Genomic DNA, 24,600 nt, shown 5'->3' with positions numbered 1-24,600 from the left:
ATTTTGTCTCAGATCTGACCCGCAACGCCATAAAATTCATTATATATTACTGGCCTGCGTATGTATGACCTAGAACTACCACTACCAATCTTGATGAGTTAAGTATGTGTGTAGACCTGGTCAGCCATTTAAAAATAAGTGATTGTTTCAATACTTAAGATGAGTATGCAAATGAGGACGCAAACACTGATTTATCACGAGTTAAAATTGTTGTTAAGAAGAGCGGAACGGCTGTTTAAACACGCGGCTACAATACTTAAGCATAAATATTGTTCTAGATTGGTTTGAACAAATAAATGTCGCAATTGATAAAAATTCACTGAAAACAACAAAAAATATTGATTATAAAAGTAAGACTAGTTTTTTCAAATTTCATATAATTTTAATCGTGTTAAAACCGTTTGTTGAAAATGAAAGTACCTACATTTCTATCTTGCTGAAAATGAATTATTCTGTTGGAATTAAGAATAATTTGACCGTTAGAGTGGAAAATAAGCATTTGGAGCTTGTCGCTGACCAAGCGTTGAAAATGCAGTTTGAAAACTCATCTTCATTCGCCGCTTTCTTAATAGGCATAAGGGTCAGAAAACCCGGAGCTCACGGGGCAACAAAAACTATTCTCCTGCTTCCTTTCACCTACATAAGTGAAGTCGGGTTTTTTCATGCATGACTGTGATAAAAGCCAAATATAGAAGCTGTTTGGATGTTTGTTCGCCACTAATCACTGACTTTCGACTCTCCCAGCTATGTTTTCAACTATTGCCTTACAATGTAATAAATAATCACCCACAACGTTATTATAAAACAAAAACAGTTTGTAAAACATTTGAGATCAATTAATTAATAATCTTTTTATGAAAATATTCACCCAATTTTTATATTTTTAAAAGCTGATGAGAGATAACAATGTAGTTGTTCGCATTACTATGCAATGCTTTTTGATCGTGGTGGTATAAAAGATAACAGGATACAAATTTTCAGTTTTTAAATTTCAAACGAAGACTCAAAGGAGAAACATAAGTAGGACATATTGAATCAGAATTGTTCATTCAGACACGTTGTACTTTTTTTTGATACTGGGGTACCGGAGTAATGCAAGTGTATGGAGTAATTATTATAAATTGTTCAATTAAACCTTACAACATGATTCAATCATTTCGCTGTTTAGCGCCAACTGATCGCGATCATGAACGATTTTTATTCAGAAACTACTAACAACAGTGTTCGAAATGCGAATATGCGTTTATAATGAGGTTTTTAAATTAAATGAAAGAAAAGTGATCAATTTAGAATATATTAAACTTCAACAAGCGATAACTAGAAAGATTTAAACAACAACCAATCAATAAACATGATGTTACATTTAATTGTATTTTATTTGATTTTTATAGTTTAAAAAACAGCAAGCACGACCATATCGTTAGTTTAAAACTTTAAAAATTGATAAATTAAAAAGTTGATGAATTGAAAAAATTATAAATTTGTAAAATTAATAAATTAATATTTTCCATTGTGATGTATGCTAGATGTGAGGAAATGTAACATTATTTACAAACATGATTCATATATACAAATAATAGAAAACAAATTAAAAATGTGTGGAATTATTATGCATACAAGTTTTAGTTGGACAGGTGTTCAAACTTCAAGGTGTTCTTACTGTTAATAAATTTTTGTTACAATTTTTACAAATTTTAATTAAAATTAATGATTCAAAATAAAACAAAATGTTACTAATGAGTTATTGAAGACGATGAAACAAATGCATACGGTAGATTACAAAAACTATCTGGTTAAGCATGCTGAACCAAATTAGGAATAACGAAATTAAAAATAGTAACAATCTATTCACGTTTATGTTAAGTTAAACAGAAAAACATGACAACATCAAATATTCTCGAAGAACTTTATTAAAACAAAACCTAAGAATTCAGCCAACGAGGACAAATCTAGAAAAGTTTTACAAATCAATGAATCAAATTAAATAGGAGAGCGTCAAACAAGTGATCAATATTTAATTTCTTACAGATGAGCATGACAATTTTTGAGCTATTTTTCAGTAATAATAAAATCGGAACACCATTTATACATTCATTAATTGATTAAACAATCAATCAAGATACCTCTTGTCGTATTTCAAGTGGATCAGCAGGAAGACAAATCCGAGAATAACGCAGATAGATCCGACAACCAAATAAGCAATCCCCAGGAATGGATTCTTTCCACCTATCCAAGAAGTTGTCGTGATGAAAATCTGCTTGGAGCCACCAAATGACCAGGTGGGGTAAGCTGTCATCATTGAAAAACATCATTATAAAGGTTTTCGTTTATATGGGTCATCATTCAATAATGATCATTATCTGATAAGTATCGTCGATTATAAAGTCATCGCTAATGAGATATAAGGCTATCAGTCATAAGAATCCTCCTGTATAAAGATTATCATTTATAGGGATCATCAGCTATAAGGATTATCATTTATAAGGATCATCATTTAAAAGGATCATCATTTATAAGGATCATCATTAATAAGGATCATCATTTATAAAGATCATCATTTATAAGGATCATCATTTATAAGGATCATCATTTATAATCATCATTTATAAGGATCATCATTTATAAGGATCATCATTTATAAGGATCATCATTTATAAGGATCATCATTTATAAGGATCATAAACATAAGATCCTCTTTTACAACAGTCAACATTGAGGACATTGTTGTTCGTAACATAATTTAAAAGCGTCAAAAATTAAAAGCATTATTTCTAACACAGTTATGTGAGTTGATATTCTCATGTCTCGTAGTTGTTTAGAAATTATTAATTTTCTACGCAAGTCTTAGTAGTAGTCATTCAATAGGACGCTTAAAACGCAACTCAGCATTATTCGTCAGCAGGAATTAAACCGCACTTCATAATTAGAAATCAACAACAGCCTTTAAATGACAGTAACGCATTAAATTTTTATATCTATCAGTGGTATTATTATACCACAACGCCACAACCAACAGTACGAAGCATCCGACGACACGACAGTAACGACGTCATCAACTTCACTAACAGTATCCAACTTCGATGGTGTAGTTGCCAGCAGGCAGTCCACCTTCAAAGAATTCGGTGTGATTGATCCTTCTGTACAACTTTCTAAAGTTTGGCAGGGCAGCTGTTCTCATCCAAACCATCAAGTCCTCGTTTTCGTATCCATTGTTGTCTGGGTTGGTGTCGTCCAACTGGTACACCGGCTTCGGCCAGTTAGGTGGGCGCAAGGTGCCGTTGAAAGCTGATTACAAATAAATTACGAGTCACTATTTTAGACCATTTACTTCTTTTATGAATTATTAAAATATAAAAAGCAAGGATAAAAAAAATTTATAACTAATTTTAAAATGGTATCAACAAACATCAAGCATCCATAAAAATAACTATTACAGATCACAATTTTTGACGACAGTTTGCCAGAAAATTCGATAGGAGATTTGTTAAATTAGCACAAATGAATAATGTTAATGTAGTTCAAAAAATATCAAAAATTCTTTTTTGGGTTAAATAAATCAATTTTCTGGCAGCTAAATAAATAAAAAATAAAGAGTTGTATCATTTTGAAGATGATGGCATCAAAAAAAAAGCAAAAAGAATCCGTTTCTGAAAAAAAACCTGCTGACATAGAACTTGGACTGGGGTTGGGTTACAACGAAGGAAGATCACAACTATTAACAAAAATTAACAAAAAAAAATTCTCTCAAAGTAGCCACAAATTTTCAGAACAATGAATGGAATTCATTCAGAAAGAAAATTTAAGATTACTCTCTGACATCTTTGAAACAGCTGGAACACAACGAGAAAATCGCAAAGTAAGTATGGAGCTATGTCAGCAAGCAATAAAAAAATATTGTGTAGTTGTTAGAAGTCAGGTTAACACTCTCACACTTCTAATGTAAAATTGGAACGTCTATCCTAGTCACATCAACCAAGATAGCAATTTTCAATTCGATCAATTTATTTGACAAAAAAGCTGAGGCACAATACCTGTGCATGTAAAGCAAATCAACCAATAGTATAAAATTAAAACCAACTTTGACTCAAATCAACCAAAGAAAAGAAATATTAGTATAATATAATACAAGTTAGCCTAATGGATAAAAACATAATAATAAACATAATAAATAAGTTAAAAATTTTTTTTAAAATTGTCAATTAAGATCATTTTTTTGAACTATCCAATGTTATTGAGAGTTTTAATTTCACTTGGCAATTTATTAAATAGTCTTAGAATATTAATAATAAAAAGACTATTAAAATATAAAGATGTACGTGGATTTGAAAACATAAAAATATTGATATCTTCTTAGAAGTCTCTCTGATCGATTCAAGTGATCTTTGATTATTCTATTGAAACTCCAGCAATTTGTTTTCATAATTAAAGTGTAGGCCATTAGAAGTTGACGATATTGATATATTTGAGATATTGTTGTAGTTTTTGTTATTTTGAAAAGATGACTAGTTCTATCAAACATTCTTAAACCAAGCCAATTCATATATATATTTTTAGTTTTTTTTTATTATATGCATATGAATTCTATTATATTCTATTATATAAATTATAAAGAGAAAAAGTTTAGTACTCTACAACCTGCCTGAAAAAGAAAGCAACCTCAGAACTACAGTTAGTAACCTGCTGAAGAAGATTGTTGATATGGACTTTGACGTGTTCAGGTTGGATGATAACAAATCGGATGATAACAAATCGGATGATAACAAATCGGATAACAAATCGGCAGTGTGATGGCCTAGTGGTTAAGACAGCTTGCGGCCGTTCCGCAGTACGTGCGGTGACCGGGTTCGATTCAATTATATGACGAAAAGATTCCCGCTTATTCCATGCTTCGTTTGTGATGCGTCATTTAGCACGTATTTATATATGACGGTTTCTTTCGCTGAATCAAGGAAGAGTGTAATAGACCTTTAACCTTTTTTTTTATTAAATCTAGACCAGACTAATCTTGCTACAACTTGGTAGTTAAAATCCAAAAAACTTAATTCTCCTTAATAGCCTTAAGCTAAAATCGTATAATTATGATCATTCTAAGGAAGACGGAATCAACAACAAAAATATACCAGAAGATAAAAAGAAAGAAACTGATATCAAAGATGACGTTGCAAATTGGTCATTCAGATTAAAGATGTAGCTAGATTTTTATGTTTTGCTTTTACCAAGCAAAATTTATCAAAATAAAAATTCAAGCTAGGCAAGACTAAACACTTCAAGTATTAAATTGTCAAATGTAGATTAGCATTTAGATCTTTTTGAAGATCTTTTTGAAAAGTCTAGAAGTTGCATCGGGGTTGATTGCTCTAAGGGAAGTTAATCCCAAGAACTTTAGCCAAAGTCTGAAGATGAAAATAATTAATAGTTGGTTTGTTAGCAGTGATAAATGATGAGCTGATGATGTCATAATGTTGGGGGATTTAAACTTTTCTGAAATAGACTGGGAGACATACAGCCGTAGGGGAAATGACAGAATTACGAACAAATTTCTGATTATCTTAAAAGATAAATTTTTGTTGCTATATATTGATCATACAACCAGATTTACACAGTGCGGCGTTCAAGCTTACAGAGTCGGATTAATAAACAAACTAAAGAATGTTCAAGGAAGAGAAACAGGAATAGTAGGTCTTCAATTTGAGGAACGTTTGAAAGCTTAAATTGATCGCTCTTGCGTACTAACGTTGAAGAGCCAACCTTATTCAACCATACAGAACAATTCACCAAGAGATTTCAGATGTTGTTAGCCTAACGTTGTTTTCTCCGATGATCAAAAAGAGGACATAGATGGTCAATCAAATAGCATTAGCAGTGGCGGATCTAGACAACGTTGACGGGGGTCCAAAATTTCAAAAATGTTGACATTCTATAAATTTGATGAGAAGTGCCAATAAATTCACCGAATGTTCGCTAGTTTAGCCAAAATTAACCTGACGACGTTTTTTGGAGCATTTTGCACTTTAAAACGGTTTTTTTCTGTCCACGAATTGACTATTGATAACAACACTGCTCACAACTGGGCCCCGGCCCTCTTTCTTAGATTCACCACAGGTTGATCAGACAAAGCCATGAATCATAATAAAAAACAATAAAATAAGAAACAGATAACAAATGAATAACAAATATTTTATTTTACAGTTTCATTTCATCTACATACTGTCACCAATATTTTCTTCACATTATTTTATTTTACTCCCACTAAATGCATCTTATACATTAGATAATCATAATATTTATTTCCATCGTTTCCTACCTTGCACGTTGTTACCTTCCCTGCATCTGACAGAGTTTGATTTACAGAATAAAAAAAATAACAGATGAAAATTAAATAACAAATTAATAACAGATGAACAACAAAAAAATAACAAAACATGAAAACCCTGGGCGGGATTCTCACGAAACCCCTGCGGATTGTTGTACTTGGAGGACTTTTCGGTGGACCAGGCAATGTTCGTGCTCAGTAGTCCAACTGGAATGATTGCTGACTTGTTGTGGAAGAACAGCTTGAAGGTGTCTGTGTTGTTTATCACCGTGATATGTGACGTGGTGCGTTGTTTAACGTTACGTCATTATTGCGTCATACTGTGTAATGCTATGATATGATGAGGAGTGATGTGTTGTAATGAAATAATGACACGAAGTTACAATACAATTGAAATGATGTCATTCATTAGTGCAGTGTTACAGAAATGCCATAAAGTCATGATGACAAAAAAATTGTACTCCAAGCTAAAATATATATTTAATTCAGATGTGATGATGTGAACTACGAATTAACTTCATAATGTAACAGGAAAATTATCCAAAACCATTGAAAAGACTGTTAGCAATGACTCCACATGGTGCGTATGCCTGCAAGCTGCTTCCATTTCCTCTGTACGGATCACAATCACTCGAAAGTGAGTTGAAGTCCAATTTGATGCCCAACAGCTGATGGTCATCTCTGGACTTCACATACCTTCTGTGGTTCTGATGGAAATTGGTCAGTCCATAGTACAGGTACACCCTGCCCTGTTGCAGTGTGTCGTTTGTTTGTTCGATCGTTTGTCTTTGTTGTTTCAAGTAAGAGAATTTTTTAATTAACAAACTATACAATTGTAATGCAAACGTGCTATCGCAACAACTAAACAAGAAAGATGTATTACAATTCAAAACAAGAAAGATGTATTAAAATACACGCAAGCACACATACATCAACCCAAATAGATAAATACAACAAGCACAAACATGAGAGAAGGACAATTGTACAACAAAAACTACAAAAAATATGCCAGAAAAAGCAAGAGATGTTGATTCAGAAGAAAAACCAACTGTGAAACTTGTGTTCAGTTTGAAATTGATCAGGCAGTTACAAGTGGTGCCTGTCTTGTTCCTAAGTACTTCCTGGCAGGTCTCATGTGGAAATTCATTTGATCTGCAATTCTCATCTGTGTAGTCAATCCTCAACTCAGATATCTGTAACATGCAAGTGCATTTAAAAATAATTTTCATTGTCTAATAAAGCGGGGTTGCGTGATACTGAGGCGAGTGACAGATGTGGATGGCGTCGAGGGGTATTTCGGTTTCGTCATAGGTAGCTAAACGGCAACCCCCGATCTCGGGAAAAATGTCGTCTAAACGTGTGTTGTTGTTGTTGTCTAATAAAAAACAACGAACACACAGAGAGAGAATAATTTCAGAGAAAAATATTAAAAATGAACTTTGTAGCACTTTTCAACATTTTTGCTAAATATAAAAAACAGAAGCATCACACAACACTAAACATAACAAACACGCAACAACATCAACACATTGCAGCACAAAACATCAACCCAACAAAACAACGCAAAACAACATCAACACATCACAACAACATCAACACATCACAACAACATCAACACATCAAAACAACATTAACACATCACAACAACATCAACATATCACAACAATATCAACTTATCACAACAACATCGACACATCACAACAACATCAACACATCACAACTGCATCAACACATCACAATAACATCAAAACATCACAACAACATCAACATGTCAGAATAACATCAACACATCACACAACATCAACATCTACATATTACAACATCACACAACACACACCTCAAAACCACACCGACACACAACATCAATACACCACACCACTTAACAATACAACACGAAACATCAACACAACAACACAAGACACGTCACACCACACAACAACATCAACACAACTCACGAGACAACAAACGAAACATCTCATGCAACAACTCAACAGAACTGACATTATTGGAAGTGACTAGAAGGGCAACCCCCAGTGGAATGAATACAATTCCAGCGATGAACAGCAGTGGCAGAACGGTGCTCGCCGTTATGATCGGCTGCCAGGCTGGCAACTTTTGCTGTTTGAACTTTGTGTCTATTTGATGGATGAATGACAGAGTATAACAGAATCGATATTCATCCACTTAACGTTAATAAAATATTTTCATAAATTTACTTAACCCATTTACCGCCAGCGTTAATGCAAAGCGTATTTTAAATTCCTTAAATTATATTTTTCGTTTGGTCTATTTGCAAAAATTATATTTAAACCTATTGTCCATTAATGCAAATACATGAATATTATAAAATTTTACACTTGATTAAATTATTTAGATTTTTTTTTTAATTTTTGAATTTATTAATATTTTTTAGTTTACGTTGAGCTATGGCGGACGGTCGCAAAATTGTCGTTAACGAATTACTTTGGTTTTATGGTAAATATTTTGATAAATTTAAAGATGAAAAGTTTAAAAACAATATTGTTGATTTTTATTCTGCTAACGAGATAAATAATGCTCATAAAATTTTACTTGGTGAACTGGAATTGCTTAAAAATGGTAAAATTAAATTTTCTTCTAAAAGTAACTCCAAGCTTGATAAGTCCAACGATACCATTGAAATGTTTGAAATGGTCTTTTCTGAAAAAACTGCAAACTTGTTGCCACTGTTTGTGATTTTTAACATTGAACGTGTTCCGAATGACAGCTGTCAATATGATTCCTTTAACATGATAAACAGACTTAATAAAGTTGAAAATTTATTAAAAGAAAACATCTCATTATGTCAACAACATTTATTCACAAGTAAAAAAAATAACATTAAGAACAATAGTGGTGGATACGCTAATACTCTTAAAGCTGCTGTATCTCAACCAGGTGCAGCTCAATTGAAATATGTACACAACTCACATGTAACTGGTACCAGTGTCCCTCAACCAATCTCTACTTCATTCGATAATGTTTTGTTATCTGCTCATGAACGTTCGGATTGGAGTAATGATAACAATTTACACATAGCTGACGACAACTTCAATACTTCTAAGGAAATCAACATAAATTACGCCGAAGTTCTTGGCAGATCGAATGGTTCGCAGTCAGATAACAATGGTTTTACTACAGTATTTAATAAAAACAAAAATAGAAAACAAACCGATTCGTCATCCGTCAAAGTGCAAGTTTAAGTTTTATTCTGCAAAACTTAAACTATCGCCAATCATCCGAAAACTGCTGGAATCAATTTCATTTCCTTGTACCCGATCAAGAAGAAAAATGTTCCTGCTAGAGATAAACCTGACGACAACAAATCTGAAGTCATTGATGGTAGCACATCTTTTAGATTATGTGTTGCTCAAGAACTATGTTCAAAAGTTTTTGACTCTGACCTGTGGCCTGAAAACACAATTGTGCGTGATTGGATATTTCAAGAAAAAAAAACAATCAACATAAACATGGCGACTACAGACAATCCTGATGCTTCCACGAATGATATCCTTTTTAATGTTTCTGTTAATGATTATTTAAGCTATGACGTATTTATTAATAAATTCTGTTCTTATCTATTTCTTAGACATAACACGTACTCTCTCCTTCATTTGAATTGTCGTAGTATCTTTCATAAAATGGTTGATTTACAAATACTGATTAAATCTTTTCATAATATTTTTGATTTCATAATTGTTTCAGAGACTTGGTTGAATGATGTTACATGTAACAATATTGAACTTGAATCTTATAATTTTATTTATAATAATAGGGTTGGTGGTACTGGAGATGGTGTTGGCATTTTTATTAAAAATGACATTAATTTTTCTATTAACTTAGATCCTGTTCTAGATGTTGATAATTCAAATTTTTTAGACATTAACTTTACGATTAACAATTATAAAGCTTCTCTTATAGCTATCTATCGACCTCCTTCTTCTTTTAATATTTTTCTCACTAATTTAGAAAATTTTATTGACCAAGCTAAATCTTCTTCTGATATTTATTTAGTTGGTGAAATGTAAAAAAAGCTTAAAGTTATAAAAATGAAGACTTTATTTTGAATTTTTCAGATGGAAAATAACAGATTTTTTAATTTGAAAGAGGCTGTGGACATGATTGCTGAAGATGATGATATTTTTAATGCAGACATAGTTGTGTTTCCACCAGAAGTTGTAGATGACCAGAGTGATTGTGAGGATTTTGAAGAAAATGATTTGACTGTCAATAATGATATGCCACAGGATATCTGTGGAACAGTAGAAGTTCACTATGAGATTGATGAAGTCAAAACTGGAAATAAACTTCATTCGCAGTTGAGCAATGGAAAAAATAAAATAATAAAAGCTAAAAAGCAAAATATTCCAGTGAATTGGAAACGACAAAAACCAAAATATTGTTCAACTCCAAAAGATGATCAAAATTTGAAAATATCACATCTCATTGGATGTTTAGCTGACAAACAGAAACAGAAATGTTTCAAGAATTTTTCGATGACACAGTTATTGCTCATATCATAACATCATCTGGGGAAACAGCCCTGAAGTTCACTTGAAGCAAATTACCAGATGTCAAAATCGTTTCATCAGAGTTCTATTAAATCTACATCCATATAGTCATGTCAGCTGTTATTATCCTGAACTGAAAATTCTAAACATAAAAAATTTATATAATTATCATGTTTCTATCTTTGTGTTCAAGTTCTTACATTATCAATTACCAACATCTTTTAATGACTTCTTCGAATTTGGAAATGCTGTGCAGTCAAAGTTCACTCGACATTCTCCTCTGCTCTATACACCACCTGCAAGAATAACACTGCATGGTGGAAGTTTAAAACATACCGGTCCCGGAATCTGGAAAAAACTTCCTGTTGATATAAAGACTAAAAATTCCTTGCATTTGTTTAAAAACAAAATAAAGAAATATTTATTGAAAAAAAGTTCAATTTTTATTTAATTAGAATCATGTAAATTGTGCATTATGTTAATTTTGTCATGAATTATAAATTTACTTAAAAAATCGTGTTAGAATGAACAATTTGTGAACGGTGGCCTGCGACACAAGAATTTTGTTTTTTTTTAGCTTTGGTCTCCTAATCATTACCTAATTATTATTAATTTGGATTGATTGAATAAAATTTGATTTGATATTAATGATCAAAGTCAAATATATGCTCAACAAAAAAATAGACATGGATTTGAGCTGAAATCTTATCAGTTACAACGTTTTATTGGATTTCTGCTTTTTACTGGCTATCATATGCTACCAAGAGAAGAAATGTACTGGGAAAATGCGGAAGACTGCAACATCAAAATAGTAACTAATGCCTTAAGTCGTCAACATTTTAGAAATATTAAACAAAATCTTCATTTAAGTGACAATACAAAAATTCAATCTCATGATAAGCTTTATAAAATCCATTCATATGTTGAGTTAATGAATGCAAATTTTGTAAAATTTGATGTGTTCTCCCACAATCTCAGTATTGATGAACAAATGATCCCATATTTTGGGAGGCATTCGTGCAAAATGTTTATGAAGGGCAAACGTGTTTGCTTTGGGTTTAAAATATGGTGTCTTTGTTCATACGATGGATACCTTTTCCATTCTATCCCTTATGCTGGTAAAGATGAAAACTATGATCCTGATCTAGGTCTTGGAGCCAATGTGGTTTTAAATTTGTTACAGGTAGTGAATACTCCAGGGCAACATGCTATATATTTTGATAACTTTTTCACTTCACACAAACTCATGATAAAACTTCGAGCTGCACATTTTTATGCTACTGGAACTGTACGTGAACCTCGATTAATTAACTCAATATTAGAAGACACCAAGAAGCTTCAAAAGAAAGAGAGAGGAACTTTTGACAGTTGTTTTGATATAAAAAACGAAATTTTGGCAGTCAAATGGAATGACAACCCTGTAGTAACCCTGGCAAGCAATTTTCTATCGGTTGAGCCACTCCTGACAGCAAAAAGATTTTCAAGATCTGAAAGAAAATCTATCGTGATTCAGCAACCAAATCTCATTGTATCTTACAATGCTAATATGGGTGAAGTAGATCTGTTAGATAATTTTGTTGCAAAATATAGAATAGGAATCAAAGGAAAAAAATGGTGGTGGCCTTATTTTGTAAATTATGTTGATATTGCTCTTTGCAATGCATGGAAAGTATATCAACTTGTAAATGGGAGCAAAATTGATTTATTGGAATTTCGTCGTCGGGTGGCCATTACACTTTTATCCACTAAAGCTCCTGATGACGATTGCCAATCCAATAAAATTTTATGCGGATCTCTGTCATCACTTAAAAAATTATCAGATCCTAGGGTGATGTCGGATCGTTACATTTTGAAACATCCTGAAGGACGCAGGCTCAGATGTCAACAGTGTAAAAGTACGACATGTTATATTTGCGGCAAATGTATGGTGGGCATCTATGCTAAATGTTTCACAACATACCACCAGTGACAATCAAATAAAACAATTAATTTTTTATGTACATTGTTAATATTCTGAACATTATATAAAAAATTCTAAATGTACTGAATCCTGCCGACGTTGCGAAAACGCAACGTTGTATATTTTTTGTAATTTTTATATCAATAAAATTTTGTTTATACTATGTTATTATGACTATTATTGGCTTGTAATTTTAATATAATGTTTCCCTCACACTGATTTAACGTAGCGGTGGTAAATGGGTTAATTCAATTCTTTCAACAGACTTGGTAGCATAGAAAAAGTATATAAAGATGTTTGGATTGAAAAAATAACTAATTTTTTGCATACCCTGAGGTCTGTTTGTAAGGACAGGAACATTCCTGGCCGATGATGACAACATGCTGGATTACTTCTTTACAACAGGATCTTTACAGTCAATGGAACTTTCTGTGGAGGAAAATAAATTGGCACATCAAATTACTTTACCTGTTACTTAGTTGATCATTAACAGTTAATAATAATAATGATAAAGTTACAAGAAATACCTAATATTAAATATTTTGACTGATTTCATTAAAAAGATTTAAATGAAAAACAATGAAATGCTATTGCATTTGAATAGAATTGAATGGACAATTCTTATTTCTCATTTCAAACCAAAATTCCAAATGTTGAACACGGTTTTGATTTTTGTGCCTGTTTATCATCAGTGTTGAATATGGTCTGGGTTGTATTTACCTATGTAAACAAACACAAAACAAAATCCATATTGAACACTGATGAATGTTTCTTATGTTGGAATGTACATGAATATTTAAACAAAAATTTTTTTTTCTAAAAACTTTATTGACAGATCTATAAATATAAAACTTGTGCAGACCACCTTACCTATAGTGTGATTTAATAACTAAGTACCATTTGCAAATAAAATCAAATTAAAAACAAAAGCTGTAAACAAAAACAAATCAAAAAATCACCGAAATCAACCACCCTGCAAATGTCCTAAGCAAAAATTTTCCCAAACCAAAAGAGAAATACAAACAAGTTATAATGAAATATTATATATATAAAAAAACACAACTATGAACTTTCAAAAATTGATCTCCTGGCTATCTTTTAAAAGAGGTGATGGATGAAAACTTTAGATTATGAAACCCAAGTTTATTCCATATTTTAATAACTTTCATAAACCAGGATTTATTATTTAATCCAGATCTACTTTTAGGTATTTTCAACATATTGTTCTATTTTGTCATTGATGTAATTTTATTAAATACAAAAAAAGAATGCTCCCTAAAAATAAAATCGGTATGGTCATAAAACTTAAGTGAGAAACAAATTCTTAGTAAACGATTCTGTGCTATCTGCAATATATTATTTAAATATTTACAGGAGCAGCCCCAAAATAGATTTTCATAGATGAGGTATGGAAAAAAATAATAAAGTGTAATCATTGACTTATGTTCAAGTTTGTCCAGAGATCTATGTAACAAAATCCATATTGAACACTGATGAATGCTTCTTATGTTGGAATGTACATAAATATTTAAACAAAAATACAAAAATGAATAAAAGTTTTATTTCCGAATTGAACAAACTTGATAATGAAATTAAACAATGCTGTAATATTTTAAGACTATATATATATATATACTAATATATATATATATATATATTATAATTATTTATATCAAGTTGTGAAGTGATGAAAGAATTATTATTAATATTTTTAATTTAATATAAATTTTTAATATACTTATTTATCTTTTATCAATTTATGACATTACCTCTCTAAAAAGTGAAAAACAAACTAAAATATTAAAAATTATGAATAAATAAACTGTAATCATAATCCAATTAAAATTAATTATTACTAATTTAATAATCAAATTAAATATTATTATTAATTATTAACCATTAATTATTAATGGTTATGTTATTTACTGGTTTGGCTGTTGAATGTTTGCTTTGTAATCCTTGTTATTGTAGATTGGTGAATACGAATTGTGACTGATCTTGGATAAATATTTTAGAACTAACTAAAATTATTAATTCTATGTCGTCTACAACCTGTTCTCTAGATCTACTTCCTTCCAATTTACTTAAAGAATTCTCTTCAATATTTTATCCAATCATTCTCAAATTAGTTAATTTATCTCTTTCCACCTCTAAATTTCCTACTTCTTATAAGAATTCTATTGTTATTCCTATTCTTAAAAACACATCCCTAGATCCTACCTCTTTATCTAATTATAGACCTGTAACTAATATTACTTTCATCTCTAAAATAATAGAAAAAGTTGTTTTTAATCAACTCTCATCCTATTTAGACTTTAACTCTTTGCTACCTGTATCTCAATCTGGTTTCAGACCTGCTCACAGTACTGAAACTTCTTTACTTAAAATACACAATGATATCCTTCTCTCTAGTGACAATAGTAATCTTACTCTTCTTCTTGCTCTTGACTTTTCTTCAGCTTTTGATACTGTTGACCATACTATTCTCTTGAGACTGCTGCATCTTTCTTTTAATATTACTGATTCTTGTCTATCTTGGTTTTCTTCTTATCTCTGTAATCGTTTTTCTTCTGTTGTTCTCAATAATTCTACTTCTAACTCCTCTACTCTTACTTTCGGGGTACCTCAGGGTTCTATCCTTGGCCCTCTTCTATTTATCTGAACTACCTCGTATTATTAATAACTTTTCTTTCTCTAGTCAACTATATGCTGATGATTCTTATATTTATACTTCTTTTCCTCCATCTAATCTCAATAGTGTTCTTCATAATTTATCTCTATGTCTTTCTTCGATTATCGCTTGGTCTGATTCTATGTGTCTTAAACTTAATCCTTCTAAGTTTGAATTAATTTGTTTTAATAAATCTAAACACTCAATTACTATTCCTCCTATTATCTTACCTGATTCTAAAACTCTTGATGTCTCTCATAAGTTTCGTAGTCTAGGTTTTATCTTTGATTCTACTATGTCTCTCTCTTCTCAGATTAATAGTGTTGCTAGAAGTTCTTACTTTCATCTACGTAGAATAAAAAAACTTTTGCCTTTTCTTGATGATCCTACTCTTCTCCTTCTTGTTACTTCGTTAGTCTTATCTAGGACTGATTATTGTAACTCGCTCTACTATGGTCTTCCTGACTCTATACTCTATCCTTTAAGTAAAGCTTTTAACTCTGCTGCTCGTCTAGTTGCTTGTGCCCCTTTCTTTTCTCATATATCTCCATATCTTGTTCTCTTGCACTGGCTACCTATAAAATATAGAATAATTTTTAAAATTTGTACGTTCATGTATAAGTCTCAATCTAAATTATTTCTTAAGTACTTATCAGATATATTAATTGAACCTAAACGCCCCGGTTTACGATCGTCTTCTTCTTCTCGCTTTTTCTTAACTCGTGTTAAACACTCTTTTGCCAAATCTGCTTTTGCTTTTTCTGGTCCTTTTCTCTGGAACTCTCTACCTACTTCTCTAACTATTTCTCCATCACTTGCGAAGTTCAGAGCGGATCTCAAGACCCATCTGTTTTCAAAATCCATTGAGGAGCGCTGTTGAACATCGCGGAAATAGCGCTTTATAAGCTAATTGATTGATTGATTGATTGATTGATTGATTGGATGATCATCATGGATTGACATCACAGTCCATGGAAAAAAAAAGTAATAAATACGATGAGTCGATTAAAATTTATTTAAATTTGATGAAACAAATAAATTAAATTTAAAAAATATAAATATTTAAATTCAAAAACGAAGTCTCACAATTCTGTATTTCAGGAAAGTTGATTACCAAAACGACAAAATCAACTCTATTCTTATAATGATTAGTTTAGACCTGAGTAAGTCATGTTAGCAACGAATGGCTAAGCACCGCAAAATTTAAATAGCCAGCGGACACTATTAATTTTAAGCATGAATGTTCATTCATTCATTCTTGTTAAATATTATAAAAATATGAATGACATGAGTTATATATCAATCATCTCATTTTATTTAAATATTTAAACATTTTTAAGCAAGCTTGAGTAAAATTTTCAAGGATATTTGAATTTCAACTCTATATTTCGACTATCATAACGATTATTTTTTTTATTTTTGAAACCACCATTCAAAACTAAAAATAAGTATAAAACAACCACACAATCTATCAGTATAAAATTGTCATTCCAAGACACCTAAAATAGTCCATTAGCGCGTGTCATTTTTTTTTAATTTTTTCTATGTGCATATAATTTTTTCATTCATTCATTCTTTCATTCATTCATTCATTATTTGTATGTATGAAGAGAAATAACAACACATATGCAGTGAATAAACCATCACAAATATTCTCTTAACCTACATAGTGATAAATGCTCCTTAACTAATTAAAAAAGTCACAATAAAATGTTTCTGAAACATGCTAGACCGTATACAAAACTTGCGTAGTATTTATTTACAAACTGCAAAAAATGTACCTGCAAATATTGTTAATGTTAAATATTGTCGTTCGTCACTTGTTTTTTTTTATACGAACATCATACTCAAAGAATAATTCTATTTTTTGCTAACAATGTCCAAAAATGAATAAATCAATTATGTTCAAAAATAATTATGATTCTCTAGCTGTACAAAATCATTAAACTACATTTGGAAATGATCATGACTTCCTGTTGAAGGTTGTCATTCTTTAATTAGACCAGAATAAGTCTACGTGAACAAAATAGAAACAATTATTCTGTTCATTCATTGGTTATTCTCAAAGGTCGTCCAAAAATTTAAAGGCCTCGTTGATGACATCCTTGTCTAGAAGAAAAAATAAGAAAAAGCTCAACTAACATTAGCATAAACTTTAAATAATATCAACTTTAAAATACCGTTAATCAGAAATGTAAAGTTACATGAAACGACTTACTATTTAATTCGTCTAGAAGTTTGTTTTCTACAGAAATAATAGGCGATTTATTAGAATTGGTTTTGGCGTTGTCTTCAATAAATTGCAACGGGTAGTCAGATATTTTAACGCTGTCGTAATTTGAAAAATCAATATAAGGTTTTTCTAAAGTTTCATAAATCGATGAATTTTCATTTCCGTCTGTTTCTTCAATTGTCATAGATTTCATTTGATCAGGAATACTCAAATTATCAGACATGGAACTATCGCGTATGATGTTGGAACAAAATGATGACTCGCTGGAGAATGATTGAACACTGGTGCTTGGCGATTTGTTAATTATTGTTATTGCTGGTGAAAAGTCTGATGAATTATTTATCGACGAACTAGATAACATGTTGCAATTCAAAGAAATGGTAGAAAATTTCCTATTCGATTCTTTTGATTTTGTCTGTCCTCTTCTTTTTATGAGAAATCTTGAACATTGCACTCGATCGTTGATCATATCGGAGCATGATTTCGGTTTACCTAAGGAATTGTATATTCCAATATCTGATCTTGTGTCGTCCATCAAATAAATAAACACTTGGAGAAATTTATGGAGGCTTTTGAGAGGTAAGTAAGTAAATATTTATTCATTTCATGAAAAGATGATAACTTTAAGATGATAAATTGTTGATAATTGTTAAAAATATTACTATTGTTAATTTAATTTTGTCAAAATAACAAAATTAAATTAACGTCATCATCAATATTTTATGAAGCCAACTGAAAGGCGGCGCACAAACTATATTGTCCAACCGACGTAGCACACACAGTTCAATGATTTTCAGTTAAACAGCTAGCTATTGTTAAAAAATGTGCACTAAATAACTATACAAACTCATACATCTATATTAATACTGTAAGATTAATTTAACGTTCATTTGCAGTATCGAGTTTGTTGCTACTTCTGAATACTCTTGAATTTCAACAGATTATTAAAATTTCTTTATTTAGCAATTTTTAACCCGCTGCACATTGCCAACATCAGTGACCAATGTTAAACAACTGAGCAAATTCTGTGTACCAATCGTGCAAATTTGATAACCAAAATTTTTAGACTCATTATATCACATAGAGACTTGTGCCTTCTTGTCTGTGTTCATTTTTCGTAGTAATAATAATATTAATATTAACATTAGTGAACATGTAAAAAAGAGATATTGTTGTAACCCTTGACTATTAATATAAATATAAAAAACTAAATATATGATCTTTAATAGATCACTTAATAAAGATGATGAATTTCTCTTAACGGTAGATAATTCTAAAATTGAAAGAGTGGATTGCTTTAAATTATCAGGGGTTTTAATAGATCAAAATCTAAATTTTAAAAAACATATCGATTTTATCTTACAAAAAGTTAATAGAAATTTAGGAGTTATAAAAAAGTCAAATATCTTTTACCAAACAAAGTATTATTTTTAATGTGTTAAGCCTTTATCTACCCACATTTATATTATGCAAACCTATTATGGGGCAACACATTTAAAACTTTATTAGAATCGCTTTATATTGCACAAAAAAAGGCATTGACAATTTTAGATACAATGTGGACAAAAAAACTTGTTTAATCAGCTTTAAATTTTATCAATTTTTGAAATTAATGATTTTAAGGCATGCTGTTTTATATTTAACATTAACAATAATTTGTTGAGAACATCAGACGCGCATCTAAATGACTCTTTTAAATATGACACAAAAATAAGAAATACGCGTGTGAACTGCGAAAATTAATTAAAAGTTTCTATTATAAAAAGTAAGTTGCTCGATAGAAACGTATGTTTTTATGGAATTTATAAGCGAAATAGACTGCCGTCTTTTGTTAGGTCGTGCAAGATCTATCGCCCATTCAAGTATGAGTTAAAAAACTACCTTCAACGCCTCTCATAATGTATAATTGATTTTTTTTTATAATTGATTTCTATTGTCTGTTTCTTTTACACTATTGATCATTTTAATTTTTCTTAAAAATTGATTTTTAATTTACATGTGCGTATTTACGTATGAATTTTTGTATGTATGTATGCATGTGTGTGTATGTGTATGTACATTTTTCTTGTATTTCAACAATCATGATGTTAGTTGTGTTTTGTTACTTTATTATTATTTTCCTTAATTTTAATATTAATGTTAATTAAATTGATTTTAAATCTATTCGAACAATGTATCGCATAATGATTTTAACCAGAGAACATATGTGTGTATATATGTATATTGCTTTTTAAAAGTACATTATTTTAATTTTATTTGTTTATTTTTATTTCACGGTTTTCGGGAGTGACGTGGTGTTTGTCACTAATTTGATTTTTTGTGTTGATTTAGACATTTTTATAAAAAATTGTAGGGTTCTTATTTAATTGGGGATTTTATCTTTTTTCAGGCCCTTTTTTATGTTTCGTTTTTTTTATGCGCTTCATGAAATTCATGAAATAAACATAATTAAAAAAATCGTAACTACCAACACCAGTGTTATAACATAAATGGTCTCTATATTTCCAACACCAGTGTTGCAGCTTCCAAGGATCGTCAAGTGTTCGTTATTCCGTAGGTTCAAGATTTCCGATAGATGAACACGACTGCCTCAAACGCAAACTTTGTTGAGCGTTTATTTGAATGCCAACCTTAGTAGAAACATCGAACTAATCTAAGTAACTACATAAATCAAATCTATGACTTCGGTTCAAACTTCGCTATAAACCTGATTGACTTCTGATCTACGCAGGACCTATATATAGTCTAAACGTTAAGTTCATACGCTGTCTTTTTACGATCCTCTATCCAAAGATTACAAATATAGCAAAGGTAACAATAATCAAATAATATAGCGCAATTTGATCACTCCAGCGGTTAAAACAATATGAATAAAATAAAAAGTGACAAAGTTACAAAATGGCAATTATTTAAAATTGAAAAAGAATAAACGAAACATTTAATTGAAAGATATTGTTTATTATGAAAATAAACAAAGAGATAGATAGATACACAAAATAAACAAACATTAGGGGCTTCCTTTTAGGTTTTGTGCTCCTTAAAAAAACAAAACTGCAATTTAACTTTTAGTTTTTTCTAACGGTGGATCGTAAATCCTTTTCAAGTTTTTTTTAGTTCAAAACCAAAATTTTTGTTTATTTTTGTTTATTTTATTTTACAGAAAAGCTTTTATCGGTATTTCTATACCATCTTCGATGTTCAAATTGATACGTTGCGTATATATATATATATATATATATATATATATACATATACATATTGGTAATAGACCATAATTTTTACAATATTCTATAAATTCTACCGAATGTTTGGCGTTAATATGTTTGTAGTTCGCTTTTTTTTATTTTTCTCACTAAAGTTTTTTGGAAAACATTTAGTTTATTAATAAACTATATATATATATATATATATATATATATATATATATATATATATATATATATATATATATATATATGTTGGTAATAGACCATAATTTTTACAATATTCTATAAATTCAACTAGTAAACTGAATATATATATATATATATATATATATATATATATATATATATATATAAATGCTGGTAATAGACCATAATTTTTACAATATTCTATAAATTCTACCGAATGTTTGGCGTTAATATGTTTGTAGTTCGTTTTTTCGATTTTTCTCACTAAAGTTTTTTGGTGAACGTTTAGTTTATTAAAATTCAAAATAAACTTATTTTTCGAATTCATGTTGCAAATAAGGCCATATTTCGATTCCGAATGAATCATCATCAGTGCTCCTTGCTGTATATATAGGAAAATATTGACTTTGTCGAGATGAACTTTGACGTTGTAAAAATTAACTTTGGTGTTGTAAAATTGAACTTTTAAAAGAAATATGAAAAAGTTGAACAATGTTGAAAGTAGTGTTAAATTTTTTAAATGTTGCGTTAACAATAGTCTGTTACCAAAATATATATATTTATATACATACATACATATACTGTGCCTCTACTCTACTTTGTTGATTCCTTGTTTGTTTAAATTGAATACTTAGTTTTACAATCTTCGACATTGTAAAATATACCACTTTTACCTGTTTTCATTATCGATGATTCCTCTGTTTCAAAATTTATAAATTTATTGGTGGGAAGAATTCCAATTGCCCGTTGTTGAATATTTATTATCGGATGTCTTTGTTCTATCAGTAGTGACTCGGCTAATCGTAAATTATAATGGTTTGGTTGTTATTGTAATGTAAGATTTCAACACGTTTACAAATTGTTATTGTTACGAAGCACTTATAAACCAGAATCGATAATGAATCATAGGCATCTAATATATTTGTTCAAATGTACTATTGGTGAGTGTAGGCACCATAATTTTGAATATATTGGTTTGACGACGACGAAGTTATCGAGAAGACTCACGATGCACGTACAAACTGGCCCTATAAAGAATCATATGAAAAAGAAACACAAAACTAAAATTACTAGACAAATCTTGGACCACAATGTTAGTACAATCCGGTAGCAATCATAACAATGAATGAACAGTGGCCCGTTCAAAAGCCTATTATATTTCTAGTAAATGTTTGTTTGGTTAACGTTGCATATTTTTTGAACTTTTCTTTACCATCTCCCAAAATTTCCAAATAAATACACAAGAATTTTATTACGGGAAGTCAGAAGTAGCAAAATTTCTACGGCAAATTTTAATCAAATGGGACGTTGTTAACAGGAAATATGAAATTTTTCAAATGAAACAAAAATAAAATAAAACATTTTTGTCCGTTAACGACAGATGTTCATAATTACATAAATATACAAAAGAAGTGCTCACGAGTAAACATTTAAATGAAATTAGAAAAATTATTATATATATATATATATATATATCAAAATTAACCAATATATACACTATTTATATGAGCGTACTCGCGCGTGTGAAATATGATTTTCTACATCTTTGTATTACAGTTGACATTGTTTATAAACAATAGTATTTTCATATTCTTCTTATTTTGGTATACGAAAGTTTTGAAGTTAATCATAAATTATAATAGCACGTTATCAATAAATTTATAATCGTTCTTTTGTGTTGGCAATTAAAGTTACTGTTTAAAAATTTACTGTGATATTATTGCGAACAAAGCAGCATAGTTTATAACAAATCAAATATCAAGTTTTGCCTTAATAACATTACAAATAAAAAATAATTGAAATGTAATCTACAATACATCAAGCTTTCCCAAAAACTAAAATCCATCTGCAGTGCATTTTTAAATCAAAATATCAAGTTGTGCTAGGGAGAAGCTATCAACGTATTATTTGTTTGCAATAATATCACAGTAAATTTTTAAACAGTAACTTTACCAACACAAAAGGATAATCGTGAAATGTTTAAAAAAAACGACAGACTGTAAATAAACTCAGCTGATATTTGGTTAAAATTGACCTATGACAAACGAAGAGGCGGTGTAAGAAACTTCACAAATGAGCCTCCTGATAACTTGAAATAATTAATCAAAAAAGTTGAATAGAAAACATGATGACAAATATAACAGTCGAAAATCAAGGTGATCATTTAACTTAATCTGTTTTATTATTTATCGTAGTTGTAGCGATAGTTTGCAATAATCTGCAAGGATTATGTTCCGTTTTTCAAAAATCGATCACATTTGTAATAACATTTAGTAGGCAATGCAACATGTTGATTTATCATTGCTCGTAAAAGCGAAAAAACCTAGCTGATGCATTTCTCATGACGTGTATGATGCATTACTCTGGTGTAGTGGTCTGGACGGCGTGATGATCCTGCTGTCTCAGTGACTGAGCTTGAATACAAAAAGACCTAGATGTAGACGACTTTGACGGGGGGCAGAAATAAGAAAATGTTTATATTTTTACGGGTGGATAAAAAATATTCACGGGGAAGGCCAAGATTTGTGGTAGTGTGGTTGACCACCTTATCACATTTAATTTTTGGTCCTTTTTCTGAATATTATTAAAAAACTGTTCACAACGAGGGGCCAGTGCTTCTCTTCCCCCCTAGATCCGCCACTGCCCTCACCTAATACATGCAGGGTGCATAATGGGTTTATTCACCTTCGCTTTCGTGTATCAATTTCTGAAAAATAATTAAGAGTGAACTGTCAACAAGTTCACATTATTTAGATGTATGATGCTCTACTTTCTACGTTTGTGATGTCCTCTTTAAATGTTAATTGACTGATTGATTAACACAATGATCTTTTCAGGTGTTGGACTTTTTAAAAAACTAAAATCTGTCATGGCCTCTCTACCTCCCTCATTTCCCAATAACAATTAAAAATCAAATCGTTACTTTGAATTTATTAAATTGTTTATTGCTGCTGTGTTTATATATTTTTTGAAACTATCACAATTACTTATATTGCAGAAATTTTTCAAGATTAATGAGGTGGTTGCTTGTTTTTGTCATTGCAGAGTTCGTTAAATTGAGGTTAATAATGACTAGGGTAACTACTCTCACGTCATTTGAGGTATCCAATATTTCTCTATGTATTGTTCTAATTAAAACAAGTTTACAAAACGTTTTATTAGGTATGTAGGTAATGAAAAACGGTATTACTACTAACATTGCTCGTTTGAATAAATTTGGATACATATCTTTTTTAAGCGGCACCAAAACACTGCTAGTTTTTCAATTAAAACAAACTCGTCTTTTAGCAGTGTTTTGACTTGAAGATCAATATTTATGATTTTATTTTGACTCGGAACACTATCTATCTATTAATAATAAATGGATTTCGTATCAAAAAATCATTTGCCAATATCAAAATACTGCTAAAAAGATGTTTGATGTGCAGCGATGTGTTGTGTGCTGTGCCATTTCTTTCTTTATTTGCGCTGGCAATGATTTGTTTTCACTGTCACTTATAAT

The 24,600-nt window shown here is 30.4% G+C and overlaps 2 protein-coding genes across 2 annotated transcripts; both read right to left on the bottom strand.

Moving 5' to 3' along the window:
* Window positions 1-1,280: 1,280 nt before the first annotated feature.
* Window positions 1,281-16,641, bottom strand: HELRODRAFT_185597 (hypothetical protein). The gene is made up of 9 exons (XM_009019647.1): window positions 16,560-16,641; window positions 13,133-13,231; window positions 8,315-8,448; window positions 7,363-7,506; window positions 6,861-7,062; window positions 6,431-6,565; window positions 3,067-3,285; window positions 2,124-2,289; window positions 1,281-1,659 (listed from the first exon to the last, which is right to left on the bottom strand). Exons 2-9 carry the CDS (start codon window positions 13,182-13,184, stop codon window positions 1,623-1,625), a joined length of 1,089 nt encoding a protein of 362 aa, XP_009017895.1. The 5' UTR covers window positions 13,185-13,231; window positions 16,560-16,641; the 3' UTR covers window positions 1,281-1,622.
* An 894-nt stretch (window positions 16,642-17,535) lies between these two features.
* HELRODRAFT_172994 (hypothetical protein) lies at window positions 17,536-18,241 on the bottom strand (the record flags this gene model as incomplete). Its single annotated transcript, XM_009019646.1, has 2 exons — window positions 17,536-17,582; window positions 17,692-18,241. The coding sequence occupies 2 exons, from the start codon at window positions 18,239-18,241 to the stop codon at window positions 17,536-17,538; spliced, it is 597 nt and encodes a 198-aa protein (XP_009017894.1).
* Window positions 18,242-24,600: the final 6,359 nt, after the last annotated feature.

Source organism: Helobdella robusta (assembly GCF_000326865.2).
Source record: "Helobdella robusta unplaced genomic scaffold HELROscaffold_25, whole genome shotgun sequence".
In the NCBI taxonomy this organism is placed as follows: Eukaryota; Metazoa; Annelida; class Clitellata; order Rhynchobdellida; family Glossiphoniidae; genus Helobdella; species Helobdella robusta.
This window is presented reverse-complemented; position numbering and strand designations above follow the sequence as displayed.

What these genes read in the sequence shown, in the direction of transcription:
- HELRODRAFT_185597 (XM_009019647.1), bottom strand. Translation starts at nt 13,184, where the DNA reads ATGTTGTCATCATCGGCCAGGAATGTTCCTGTCCTTACAAACAGACCT. An exon ending in CCTTACAAACAGACCTCAGG is followed by an intron (nt 8,449 to 13,132) that starts GTATGCAAAAAA and finishes TCCATCAAATAG; the next exon opens with ACACAAAGTTCAAACAGCAA. An exon ending in TTCTAGTCACTTCCAATAAT is followed by an intron (nt 7,507 to 8,314) that starts GTCAGTTCTGTT and finishes TGCATGTTACAG; the next exon opens with ATATCTGAGTTGAGGATTGA.